The sequence below is a fragment of the Cloeon dipterum genome, chromosome 1, assembly GCF_949628265.1.
Source record: "Cloeon dipterum chromosome 1, ieCloDipt1.1, whole genome shotgun sequence".
Taxonomy (NCBI): Eukaryota; Metazoa; Arthropoda; class Insecta; order Ephemeroptera; family Baetidae; genus Cloeon; species Cloeon dipterum.
Window position 1 is genome coordinate 33419420 of NC_088786.1, and position 11681 is coordinate 33431100.

Below are 11681 nucleotides of genomic sequence, written 5' to 3' on the forward strand. Positions count from 1 at the left end.
AGCCGCGAATTGAAAATTCGAATTAATCTCTCGGTACTCTCGAGTGAGCTGCAAAAGTGCGCCATCGTGTTATCTAATCTGTCGAGCGCTGATCTCTGTTATTGTGGAGGCAAACAGTGAAAAGTCTTGTTCTCTCTCACTCTCAAGTCTGCCTTTCTGACGAGCAGCAAAATGCCCGCACCAAGTGCCGTGAACGTCAATAATATTAATTATCCCCGGTTGGACAAGTATGTATACAATTTATCGTGTGCGCCGCTCGACTCTTTGTGGTCGGCTATCGTCGGATAGTAGGCATTGTTTTCTTATCACATCCCGACAATGATGGATTGCAGTGATTTTTCATGACATGTGATCAAAAATTGCAGTCTGAGGAAATGAGGCAATCGACGATTTTCTATAGTTTTGATTTGCACTTAATTTCAAAGTCTAGTTGAGAGCACATTTTCTTAGATAACTGGAGTTCTTATCAGTCAAGATTAAATAAACATCGTCATCCTCACGCCACTAGCAAACCTTTTCAAATATTTGCGTTTGTGCAACAAAAATTAAAAACGAAATGTTAAACCTTAGCTATCAGAAATAAGATTAAGTTTCTTTAACATCGCAGTGAGCCATGAATTTAAATTTCGATACCAAGGCTAACGAGTGTTGTTTTACACTGAAGTACAAACTTTGGTGATGCCAGTGTCCGAAGGTCACGCGAGCAGACGAGCCACATTCAATATTTATTTTAAACTCTTTAAAGTGATCTTGAACACAAAACAAGAAACAACAAGGGCCTTGTCACAAGCAAGTTCAAGAGCACGGCTTTGAACTGTGTGCTAATTAAGCTGACGTTTTTGCTGCAATAATTTAAGTGAGAATTCCAGAGCTGAAAATTCATTGTTTGCGTTTTTGTGTTTCAGCCAACCTGAACCCCGCCACTTTTCCATAACTCTGGGCGGAGGGCCTCGGTGGTGGTCCTGATGTCCCCCACGCCGCCTGCGTTACGCCGTCTTCGCCTTTCAACACAGAGGGCAGCGGTGTGGGGAAACCAAAAGAGCTCTCTGTGAGCCACCAGAATGCCGTGCAGGTTAGTGCGAATACAAAACACTAAATTAAAATTATTATCCACTAGATGATTTTTTTTAAATTAAAAAAAAACGCGTGGAATCCTGTTGGAAATAAAATTTTTTTCATTACAGGAGGAGCTGAGCCACCGAGCCGGTGGCGCAGATCAGAACGGTGTGCGGCTGACTTTTGTGCTTCACCTGGCCCAAAACACGGAGGTGCGCTGGGAGTCGGTACTGTGGCAGGGTAGACTGTACCTGCAGGTGCCGAGCTGCCTGCTGCCCGAGGGGTCCAAGGAAGGGTTTGTCTCAATCTTGGAGTACGCGGAAGACGCTCTGCAGTGCAGTAGTGTGATTCTCTGCCTGAAAAAGGACCGCTCGGACCGAGGTGAGTATTTAAATATTCCGTCGAAAGCAAGGGATGCCTTAGACGAATAATTTCCCACATTCAGTCATCTTCATTTCAACAAGCAAAATGTGAATATTTAAAATATCTAGAGAGAGAAATTAATTTTTTTTAACCTGCTTTGTGTGATTGATTTGCTAAGACTTTCACAACACCTTATGTCTGTTAAATCTTGCTCATAAAATCTGAATATGCGTTTCAGCGCTCCTACTGAGGACGTTTATGTTCCTTGGATTCCAAGTGCTACCACCCGACCATGAAATGGTGCCGGCCAACATCGAAAGCAACCTCTATATGATCTACTCCATCGAGTGAGCAGCCGCTACACCTTACAGGGTGGTCCCCGGTCGCCGCTGCCGAAACTCGTTCATTGCCAGAGTCCATCCGCCAGAACACTGCCCCATTTTCTATCACACGTAGCGTACTTAACGATCAAGATGACGATTTCACAGTAGTTACTTAATTCCAAAGAAAACGAAAAGCAGTTTCGTCAGCGGCGATCTGAATGACCTCCATCCTGGAGCCCTGTACTTTGCTTAGCTCGCAGTGTCCATTTTCACTGTTCCTCGAATCGTGAACTGTGGTACACTGCAAGGAATGACGAGCCTGGAGAGGTTCTGACGCACGGGCAAAGTACAGGCCGCTCCTGCAATTCGCGGCCACCCTGTCAGCTCCAAATAAAATGGCACTCGAATTACGTTTCCCCATACTGAGTGGGGCCGTGAGAAACTCCGCTTGTGCAGCCTGTGGCAAGGGCGAATTTTGTCTAACTTAAAGCTAATTGGCACTTTTCTATCGATTTTAAATTAACTACCGTAGTGGTCGTTCTAATAGGTTTTGGGTGAGGGTCGTTCGCTCTGCTGCACACTCGGTTTGTCTCGCCGCCTTCTTCCCTATGTTTTGAAGGGCAAGACCATTTATGTAAACACAAAAATCCAAAAAAATCCAAAAAATTTTAAAATTCTAAAAAAAGGTTCTGTAGTTCAATTCTTATTCTGCTAGGTATAATCGATCGATCGACGAGTGTTGTAATCGAGTAATTTGGCGTGTAAATTTTCTTGCTGTCTATTTCTGGTTGATATCAACTGGAGGCAAGGGCTTAAAATTCGATTGCTTTTTTTTCATCAGAACTGATTCCATTCTAGTGAACCAACAGCCTCCGTGATACATTCCAGACAAATCAGATCGACTTTCTTTTTGACAAGCCAATATGTTGTGTCGACAAAAAATGCATTAAATTTTATTTTACTCATATCCAAATGGTATTCTCTGCTTATACTGTTCATTTAACTATCATACTTAGAAGGTAGAGATTAAATTATAATGCTATTTTGATCCTTGTTTTGATGGAATGTAATGAAATTTTATCTATGCTGCAAAATAAATGTATTAATTAACAACACAAACCTGCATTATTTTAATCTTCTAATTGTAAGAAGTCTTTCCCTTAATTTTGAGTTGTAATATTATGCATATTATGTGTAGTACACAATCTGGTAAAGAATTGTTTAATTTGTATCAAGTAAAAATTCGGTCATGTCTTCTATCAAAGGAGAAACAATGTTTCAGTGATATCATTATTTGGGTCGTCTGGGGCGAGAAGGGTCAATTAATTGGCCGAATAAATACGCCAAGTGGAACGGCAAAGGCAGCAGGCATGACATCGCATCACTCGGAGAACAACGCGAGTTTTATTTTATTTTTTATTTTATTGGAAAATCCAGCTGAACGGCGCACGAAACAAAATCAATCGCACGCGGCTGAATAGCGTTGGCGCGGGACGTGAGGAAAGCACGTAGCAACAGCGGACAGGGAGCTGGCGATCAGCGAGAGTGAGTTGCCATTTTTAAAGGGCGGCGCTCTCCTGTTTAAAGACCCCGTGCGCCTCCATTGAAGTAGGTCGTCAGCGCCAGCCATCATTGCCCGACCAGCTGATTTTGTTTGGACCGAGCCAGCGACAGCGAGCCATAGCCAGGCGAAGGTGCAAAACGTCTGCGTCGCAATTCCAGCCACACACATGTGTTGAGCAGCACAGCAGCAAGGGTCGGTGTCCACCCTGCAGCTTGTCGTCAGGGTCGACGTCGCCCGCTCGGCCGAGGTCGCTGCTGTTTATTGTTGTTGTTATCAATCGAGTGAGTAATCGCATTGCTGCATTGCTGGTGGTGTATCATATGTGTGCAGCTCGCATGCAAATAGATCGCATCTCGACGCTCGCAGCCAAGCCAGCCCTGCTTTTCTGACCTCCGGCCGTGTGTTTCAGTGACGGCGGCGGCCAGGAGGTGCGCTCTTCACCACCCGTTTCACCCATGGTAAGTCCGTGTGCAGGGCGCAGGGCATGCACTTTCGTGTCGCGTCTCTGCTGCTCTGTGTGGTGTGTGTTTATTCGCCGCCTCGATGTAGGTGCTCTCATTTCACTTTGAGAAATTGCCTTGCGCAATAAAAGCAACAGCAGCTCGCTTTTCCCCCCGTCCGGCTGCTTTTCCGTGATAACATGCATTTCCCAGCACTGCTCTTGTCTAGGTGAAGCCCTGGTGGATCCCGTCTTTGGGACGCAAGAAGGACCACGGCTTTTCCGCCATGAAACAGAACTACATTCAGGTGAGAGCTCGACTAATCTCGTATTTCTGGGGGTGCATGCATTTCCGTCGGACCAGGGGGAAGAGGGCGACCAACTACCCCTTGTATTTGTTGTGCTGACCCCAAGTGAAAGGGAAGTTGTGCAACCCAGATGCATTTCTCTGGCGCGCGCGTGCACGCACCCCTTTGATTTCTATCACGGCGAATTCTTTCCCCGGGCTGGGAATAAATATTTTTGCCTGACACCGGAATTTCAAATTCGTGTCTCGACCAAGGCGTAAATTGAAAAGATTGGTCCCACTTTTCGTTTCACAACAATATCTTCGTTCCTATCTCTACTCCATTGACGTATAATTCATTAGAAGCACTTCCAGATCGCATTACTTTTATTACTTCACTAAAATATCTATTTATCTTTGCACCTTCAGTTGACAGTTCAGTAATATTGCAACATTGCATGTAAAACAGACAAACAAAAAATAATTTAACTATTGGAACCGCACCAGTAGGAAAATAAATCAAAAGGTTAGATTTCCTCACACCATTTTTTCTCTCGCTAGATTTCGCCAGCAATTCATTTTGAATTCACATCACATTTAAATTTAAGTGAAATCTTCCGTGCGAGTGTATATTGGCTAATAGCAATTATTGAACTGGCTGCAAATTTGTGTCAATGGAACGCGCGCGTGATGAGTTTGCTCAGGAGCAGAGCAGAAGATGCAAACAGGGAAAATAGGGCAGACGGCCACCACAGCGATTTAATGGGTCAACAGTGTGCACGTGCATAACTCGCCCCTGAGTCGCGGTGCTCGCGCTTAGCGCAGCTCGTCGCGCGTCTCGCATTCTCCCCCTCGGCTCGGAGCCCAGGAATCACTGATTGTGATTTTATATTTTGCGCTCCTTCCTAACCGTGTGGATGCAAATTTCTAAACACAGCAGCTCGGCAAGAAAGTAGCACAGAGTCGAGCGCCGCTTTTCAACCCTCTGTGTTTCTAATTTCAGCTTACGCGTGTGTTTTTAGACGAGGAAGCGATGATCAACAAAAAGTTGCCCAAAGAACTGATTCTCAGGTTGGCTTTGCCCGCGAACCAATTCGATTTGGCCGCTCTAATCACATTTCCTTCAGGATCTTTTCCTACCTGGATGTGGTGTCGCTATGCAGATGCGCCCAGGTTTCCAAACTATGGAACGAGCTGGCGTTGGACGGCATGAACTGGCAGAGGATAGACCTGTTCGACTTCCAAACCGACGTCGAGGTATTTTTAATTTGAAATCATCAAAGTTTAGTAAGAGCAACTTTTGCTGAATTGGAAATTAAACCTAAAGTACATTTTGGAAGTTCAACCAGTTTCAGTTGCAAAATTTGATTTTCAGGGAATTGTGGTGGAAAACATTGCTCGGAGATGTGGCGGCTTCCTGAAGACGCTCAGCCTCAGGGGCTGTCAGTCTGTGGTGGATAGCTCTCTGAGAACATTCGCCCAGCAGTGCAACAACATCGAGGAGCTGAACCTAAATGACTGCAAGAAAGTGACGGACAGGTAACCACCCATTTGCGACACGAGTTCCAATGCTAAGGGGACGTTTTCAGCACGTGCCAGTCGCTCAGCAAATACTGCCCAAAACTGCAACGCCTCAACATTAATTCCTGCTCGGCCATCAGCGACCAGTCCTTAAAAGATTTGTCCGAAGGCTGCCACCAACTGACTCACATCAACATCTCGTGGTGTGACCACATAACTGAAAGTGGTGAGTGTGTTTTTCTCATCCTCAGTGCAGGGTAATAAAGACGATGCATATCCAGGCGTGGAAGCTTTGGCCAGAGGCTGCAGGAAAATAAAGGTTTTCATCGCCAAAGGGTGCCCAAACATCACAGACAGAGCCGTCATGACGTTAGCTCACCTGTGTCCTAATATGGAGGTCATTAACTTGCACTCCTGCTCTGTAAGTGAAAAATATTTATCTCAAGTGGCGCTTTTGCAATAGCATTGCACAAATCTTCTGTGTATTGTAGAGTTTAACTGATGATGCAGTTCAACAACTGGCCGAGAATTGTTTGAACATCAGGTACCTCTGCTTATCCGGCTGCCCCAATCTGACAGACACCGCTTTGATGACGCTTGCCCAGCATTGTCAAGCGCTCAGCACGCTGGAGGTGGCCGGATGCTCGCAGTTTACAGACGCTGGATTCCAGGCTTTGGCCAGAGTAAGCATCACGCTACTCTGAATTACCTGTAATAGTCGAATTGCACTTTTTTATTTTTACATCTGAATTTATTTTTTTGAATAAATCGTTTTTTTATTTCACTTGTAATTTTACTGTTTTTTATAATAATTCTTGATTGTCATGTGACCTGTAGCGGAAAAATGATCAGCAGTTATTTCAAGAGAATACAAGACAAAAGTACTTATGGACAGATATAAAATAATTTTGCTTGGCATGCATTCTAAAGGCATTCCAACCGTGGCCAATTATTTGGTGCTCAAATAATTTATTTTTAAATCTTCAGTGCCACTTTTTTCAATTTAAATTAAATCTTTACAGCATACATTTTTGCTTGGTTTAAAATGAATTTTATTTTTCCAGAGTTGCCATTTAATGGAGAAAATGGACTTGGAGGAGTGCTCATTAATTACAGATGCAACAATCATTCATTTAGCTATGAATTGCGCTCGCCTTGAGAAACTAGTAAGCTCGCTAAGCGGTGTTTCAACACTGAGCTAACCTTTTGTCCGTTGCAACTGAAGAGTCTGTCCCACTGTGAACTGATCACGGACGAAGGCATCCGGCATTTGAGCACCTCGCAGTGTGCTGCCGAGAACTTGACTGTGCTGGAACTCGACAACTGCCCCTTCATCACGGATGCCTCCCTGGATCACTTGATTTCCTGCTACAACTTGCAGAGGATTGAGCTCTATGACTGCCAGCTCATAACCAGGGCTGGAATCCGAAGACTAAGAGTAAGTTTTATATTTCATTTAAATCGGTACACCACAATTTTTAAATGGAGCTCTTTTCAAAGAGCTTGAAGATATAAAAATCGGTGTAAAATAGAAAATAAATTCATGCTAGAACATAAAAGCACCAACAAAGACGGAATCTAAATTGAATTTAAATGCCACTTTGTTTCTAAGAGTAAGAACAGCGGCAGTTCTAAAATTTTCATCAAAGTGATTTCCCTCTTTCAATTTGAACTCACAAAGAATTTATTATTAGCGGATTCGATGGTCTCTAAGCAGCTGGGTTTACTGATTATTTTGGGGTATTTTTGCTGGTAACGTAAATTGAGTCAGTCAGGGATTCAGTAATAGAAAATTTGAACAAATATATTCCGAACCATTAATCGTTATCGCTATTTGCAATTTTTTCTTACCAAAATCAGAAAATATCGTAGTAAAATTATGACACATAATTTAATTCATCTCTGCAATGAGCAAACTCGTATAAACTCTGTCCGTTGTTAAAAACAAGGGGAACGTTTTTCCATGTTTCATCTTCCTTCTAGAGTCAATCGATTGCTAATTTTTTTATCCTGCATTTAGAACCACTTGCCTAACATCAAGGTGCACGCCTATTTCGCCCCCGTGACCCCACCACCGGCCTCAGGAGCGACGCGACAGCGGTATTGTCGCTGCTGCGTGATTTTGTGAGCTTGGATTCTGCGCCGTCGAGAAGACGACGAGGAGTCGTGACACGGCGGCCGCGCACGGACTGAAAAAAGACTGATTTCTCGGGAGTGAGGGCTCGTTTGATCATCGACACAGTGATAGCGGCAATCCAGGCGGGAGTCACAGATCTGAGACCACGCGGATTTTAGAAAATGTGATACACAACAAAAAAAAGAAAACACACCCACACGTATTAGGCGGAGGATTGCGTTAGCCGCGCTGATTTTACAGCAGCTACACCATTTTTCATTCTGTTGAATGCCAGCAAACACGTTTTTGTAATAAAATATCATGGAATGTTTCTAGCACTTGTAAATCGAGTACCGATCATCTTGATAATAACTGTATAAAACTTCTCTTCACTTATCTATCTTTTGTAAGAAATCGCTTCTTTAGTCATTGTCACTGTATATTACAGGCAAATTGATCAGCGTTTTGCTACGGTCTTAACTCTTTCGTTTCACGTATCACTGTACTGCTGCTGCATCACTTTGATGGTTTCATTATCGCCTTACGGACAGACCAAAAATATCAAAGCTATATTATATTTATTTTTCGTGGTATTGTGTAAAGCGGTCACCTTATTATTTGCTAATTACGATAACATTGCATTGCTGGTGCGTTTTGATTTTTTTAACATGTCAAAAACGTTAGTTATTTTCATATTTATTATATCTCGTATTTTTGGTTAGGTGGATTTAATTATTTATTTTCCAACTTGAAATTTCTTGAAACTGTGATGATGCTAACTCCTTTTGGTAACCACTGAAATTGTAAACGTATAATTCATGTACTTGCTGTCACGTTGGGTGTACATTTACATTTCCTTTTGCAAAGGTTTTATAGCAATTAAAAAAGAAAACTAGACGAGGAGATCCAAATAATCAGTCCCTTGCCCTCATGCGCAGTGAACTAGTGTTTTGTACAACCAAAACAGAGCAGAGAGTGCTGTTTAATGTTATTATCAAGTTCTGATTCAATGATCTATTAAATGTTGCTGCATAGTGCTATGGCCACATCGTCTAAGATAATAGCAGACTCGAGAAAAGTTTTGACTCCTGTCTAAAATTTCAGTTTGATACGAGCACTCTGCTTGGGCTTGCATCCTAACTTGTTGCCTAGACAAGAAGTGTCTCAAGTAAAATAGAGAGAAGATTTTATGTTCCATTTTTATCAACTCACACAACATGCAGTTAAAAATAAAAAATATAATCGAGTCCATTCTGCCAATTTTGATAAATAATATCATTTCTTTAAAAAGGACGCTGGCAGATGAATTGTTGCAAATTAATTGATTCCCTCTGTGATGATATTTAATGTTTAGGTACGTACTAGGTTATGGCCAGATTATTTGTTGCATCTCTTAAACCATAAAGCATAACATAATGAACGTAGCAAGCGGTTTTGATGATGGTTTGGAGCTTATTAATGAAATGTGTACATCTTAAATGTGTATGTCAGGCACATTTTAAATTAAATAATATATGCGTGCATTTTAATACTGGCGTTAGAGGAGTGTGTCGTGTATATAAAATCTATAATACTACACTGAAGGGCAAAATAATTTTTTATATATGTGCGCGCGTATGCAAGCATACAAGCGAAACAACCTATGATTGTATCAAAAAGTCACGAAAACAATAAAAATGCTGGAAGTTCATTTTAATGTGTCTAAAGAAAAACATTTAAAAGGAAATATTATTGTGTTTCATTTCACTACGACTTGCAAATAATTGAATATAAAACGTTATCTATGTTTTATTCGACATTTTTTTAATTTAAATAATATCGTTTATTATGAGACGACACCGACAGTTAATAATGCTACTCAGACAGCATGCGGTTTTGGAGCCAAAATTTGAAAACTCATACAAAGCGACAACGATACAAATGTTCATCAATTAATTTTTTACGAAAATATTGCCGAGCTATATAAAATAACATTTTTTTAGAATTTTTGTTCATAGTTGAAATGGAGGAGTTGATCTGGTTAGAATACTACTTATAAACTGGCATAACAGAGCATTTTGGGTGTTTTGTTATTTATTATGTTGGCTAAACTGTGTCAACATTAGCTCCGTGCAGCTCCGTGCCATGATTGCCGATGAAAACAATTTTAGTTCATGGTGAAGTCTTTTTTTAATTTACAAGCCCTCAGTTTGTGTGTGAATGCTAAATTAAGTACAGTGTAAATTTCTTCTCACAATGTTTAGAAATTTACAAGTTCTGTCTCAAATTGGGGCATTTGCTGCTCGCAAAATTGGAATCTTCCCCAACCAAATTTTGAGACCATTCACACTGTCCTCCGTCAATAGGCTGAAAGAAAGTAAGTACTTCTGATTAAAATCATGCAGAATTAATAAGTTCAATCTGCGCTTTTCAGTTCACGAGAAAAGAGAGGGAAACAACCTCACCATTGAAGGAGTTTATGTTGACCTTCCTAAATCCAATTTGATATTGGAAAAGTCATTTACTAATAAAGATGTCTGCTCTATTTGCGCCCTAGGAGTTGAAGTCAAACACACAGTACGTTTTAAGCCACCAATTCAAACCCGCCCATTGATTAAAGAACAATTTTTTCAGGATGTATTGATCTTGAGCCAGTTTGTGCGGCCTGATGGACTGATGCTTCCAAGACGAACCACCGGCTTGTGCAGGAAGCAACAGAAAAGGATCGGCACCATGGTTACCATGGCACACAAAGCAGGTAAGTTTCGCAGACAAGCATTTATAAACATAATTTATCGATTTATATTGATCATTCTGGATTACAGGATTGATGTCCAATTTGAATCCAACATACAGTAAAAAGGATCCGGAGAAGAGAGGCCAATGGAAGAAGTTCAAGAGCTACTTTGACGAATCAACTATCGGAAAGAGGAAACCACCCAAGCCGGAATGGAAATGGATTTGGAAGAAAAGAAACTTTTACGAGAAGGTTTAAATTTACATGCTTGATAAATTTGATTATCAGAAAATAAACAAGAAGATTTAATTAGTACATGTTTCTGAGGTCTGTTTTACAAACAGTTCAAAATCATAATATTTATGGCTAATTACACCCTCTACCAACTGACTCTGCGTTTCTCTCTTTTCTGCAGCAATTTCTTATTTAAATTTCTCTTCAATAGCGAGATAAGGAACGCTCACTCTTTAAAAATTATTCATGGTCAATATAGATGTACAGGGCAACTTGTAGGTCTTTCAAAAGCCTGGTTTACTTACTAGGCTTAGAATTAAATAATGCAAACCAGTGCTCCAAATAATTCTGTAGTTGATCTCTTTGGACAATTTTTAATTTTCTCATCCTCGACGTACAAGCAAAACAAGTGGAACCGGCTTTTTTGCCTGGCGTCTGGCGCAGCTGAAAATATTTTAGACATGAAGTTTGATAGTGATTAACGGCCTGGAGGGTTGGAAGACCTTTTTCCTCCCGCACTTTTTAATTTTTGACCCTTTCACCAGCGGCTCGTGCAAAATCAAAAGTCCAAATTCACGGTGACTGGCAGCTGCCCACTTGATCCAAAATTTTCCGGCTGGCGCAGCACAACCTCTAGAAATTTCCGCTTTTATTTAGGGAATGTTTCCAATTTACAAAAAAAAAAAAAAAATTATAATTTTTGTTAACACTTAGATAAATTGTCTTGGCTTTGACACCATATTTTTTTAAAGAACATTTTCTAAATTAGGAACTTGTATTTTTAATTAAAACGTCTTAACTGTTTTTTGAAACTCCAAAATTCAACGATATAAGACTTCAATTAACCGCAGGGCAAAGTTTTCTGTTTTTTATATGTATTTTAATGTGGTCAATACAATAAAATATGTATATTTTATTTATGTTAGTTGAAAGGGAAATAATTAGTTTTTAAATATCCGATTTTTTCATCTCCTTAGCACCATTTACAAGCTGAGACGCTGAAATTATTCCAGTTGCACCGCGAAATAAGAGACAAGCTAAGTGTCAAGGCCGCCGCTTTTTC

The 11681-nt window shown here is 40.9% G+C and overlaps 3 protein-coding genes across 5 annotated transcripts; all 3 read left to right on the top strand.

The window, feature by feature from the left end:
* Positions 1–934: 934 nt before the first annotated feature.
* Positions 935–2861, top strand: Oda (Ornithine decarboxylase antizyme; the record flags this gene model as incomplete). The annotated part of the gene is made up of 3 exons (XM_065497402.1): positions 935–1072; positions 1185–1437; positions 1658–2861. Coding segments are annotated over 3 exons (504 nt in total), but the record flags the coding sequence as incomplete, so codon positions are not given.
* A 400-nt stretch (positions 2862–3261) lies between these two features.
* Positions 3262–9394, top strand: LOC135948591 (F-box/LRR-repeat protein 20). 3 transcript variants are annotated; one of them, XM_065497944.1, is made up of 12 exons: positions 3262–3587; positions 3716–3764; positions 3976–4053; positions 5035–5102; positions 5159–5288; positions 5407–5570; positions 5621–5778; positions 5834–5973; positions 6044–6235; positions 6617–6718; positions 6778–6990; positions 7573–9394. In XM_065497944.1, the coding sequence occupies exons 2-12, from the start codon at positions 3762–3764 to the stop codon at positions 7678–7680; spliced, it is 1356 nt and encodes a 451-aa protein (XP_065354016.1). In that variant the 5' UTR covers positions 3262–3587; positions 3716–3761; the 3' UTR covers positions 7681–9394. The 3 variants fall into 3 exon arrangements, with proteins under 3 accessions (XP_065354016.1, XP_065354018.1, XP_065354017.1); XM_065497946.1 differs by having other exon boundaries at positions 3264–3587; positions 5054–5102; XM_065497945.1 differs by lacking the exon at positions 3262–3587 and having other exon boundaries at positions 3615–3764.
* A 393-nt stretch (positions 9395–9787) lies between these two features.
* mRpS18A (mitochondrial ribosomal protein S18A) lies at positions 9788–10699 on the top strand. Its single transcript, XM_065484648.1, has 4 exons — positions 9788–10024; positions 10082–10224; positions 10282–10405; positions 10473–10699. The coding sequence occupies exons 1-4, from the start codon at positions 9904–9906 to the stop codon at positions 10640–10642; spliced, it is 558 nt and encodes a 185-aa protein (XP_065340720.1). The 5' UTR covers positions 9788–9903; the 3' UTR covers positions 10643–10699.
* The last annotated feature ends 982 nt before the right edge of the window (positions 10700–11681 follow it).

What these genes read in the sequence shown, in the direction of transcription:
- LOC135948591 (XM_065497944.1), top strand. An exon ending in ACTTCCAAACCGACGTCGAG is followed by an intron (nt 5,289 to 5,406) that starts GTATTTTTAATT and finishes TTTGATTTTCAG; the next exon opens with GGAATTGTGGTGGAAAACAT. An exon ending in TTAACTTGCACTCCTGCTCT is followed by an intron (nt 5,974 to 6,043) that starts GTAAGTGAAAAA and finishes TGTGTATTGTAG; the next exon opens with AGTTTAACTGATGATGCAGT.
- mRpS18A (XM_065484648.1), top strand. Translation starts at nt 9,904, where the DNA reads ATGTTTAGAAATTTACAAGTTCTGTCTCAAATTGGGGCATTTGCTGCT. An exon ending in GAGTTGAAGTCAAACACACA is followed by an intron (nt 10,225 to 10,281) that starts GTACGTTTTAAG and finishes CAATTTTTTCAG; the next exon opens with GATGTATTGATCTTGAGCCA. An exon ending in TACCATGGCACACAAAGCAG is followed by an intron (nt 10,406 to 10,472) that starts GTAAGTTTCGCA and finishes TCTGGATTACAG; the next exon opens with GATTGATGTCCAATTTGAAT.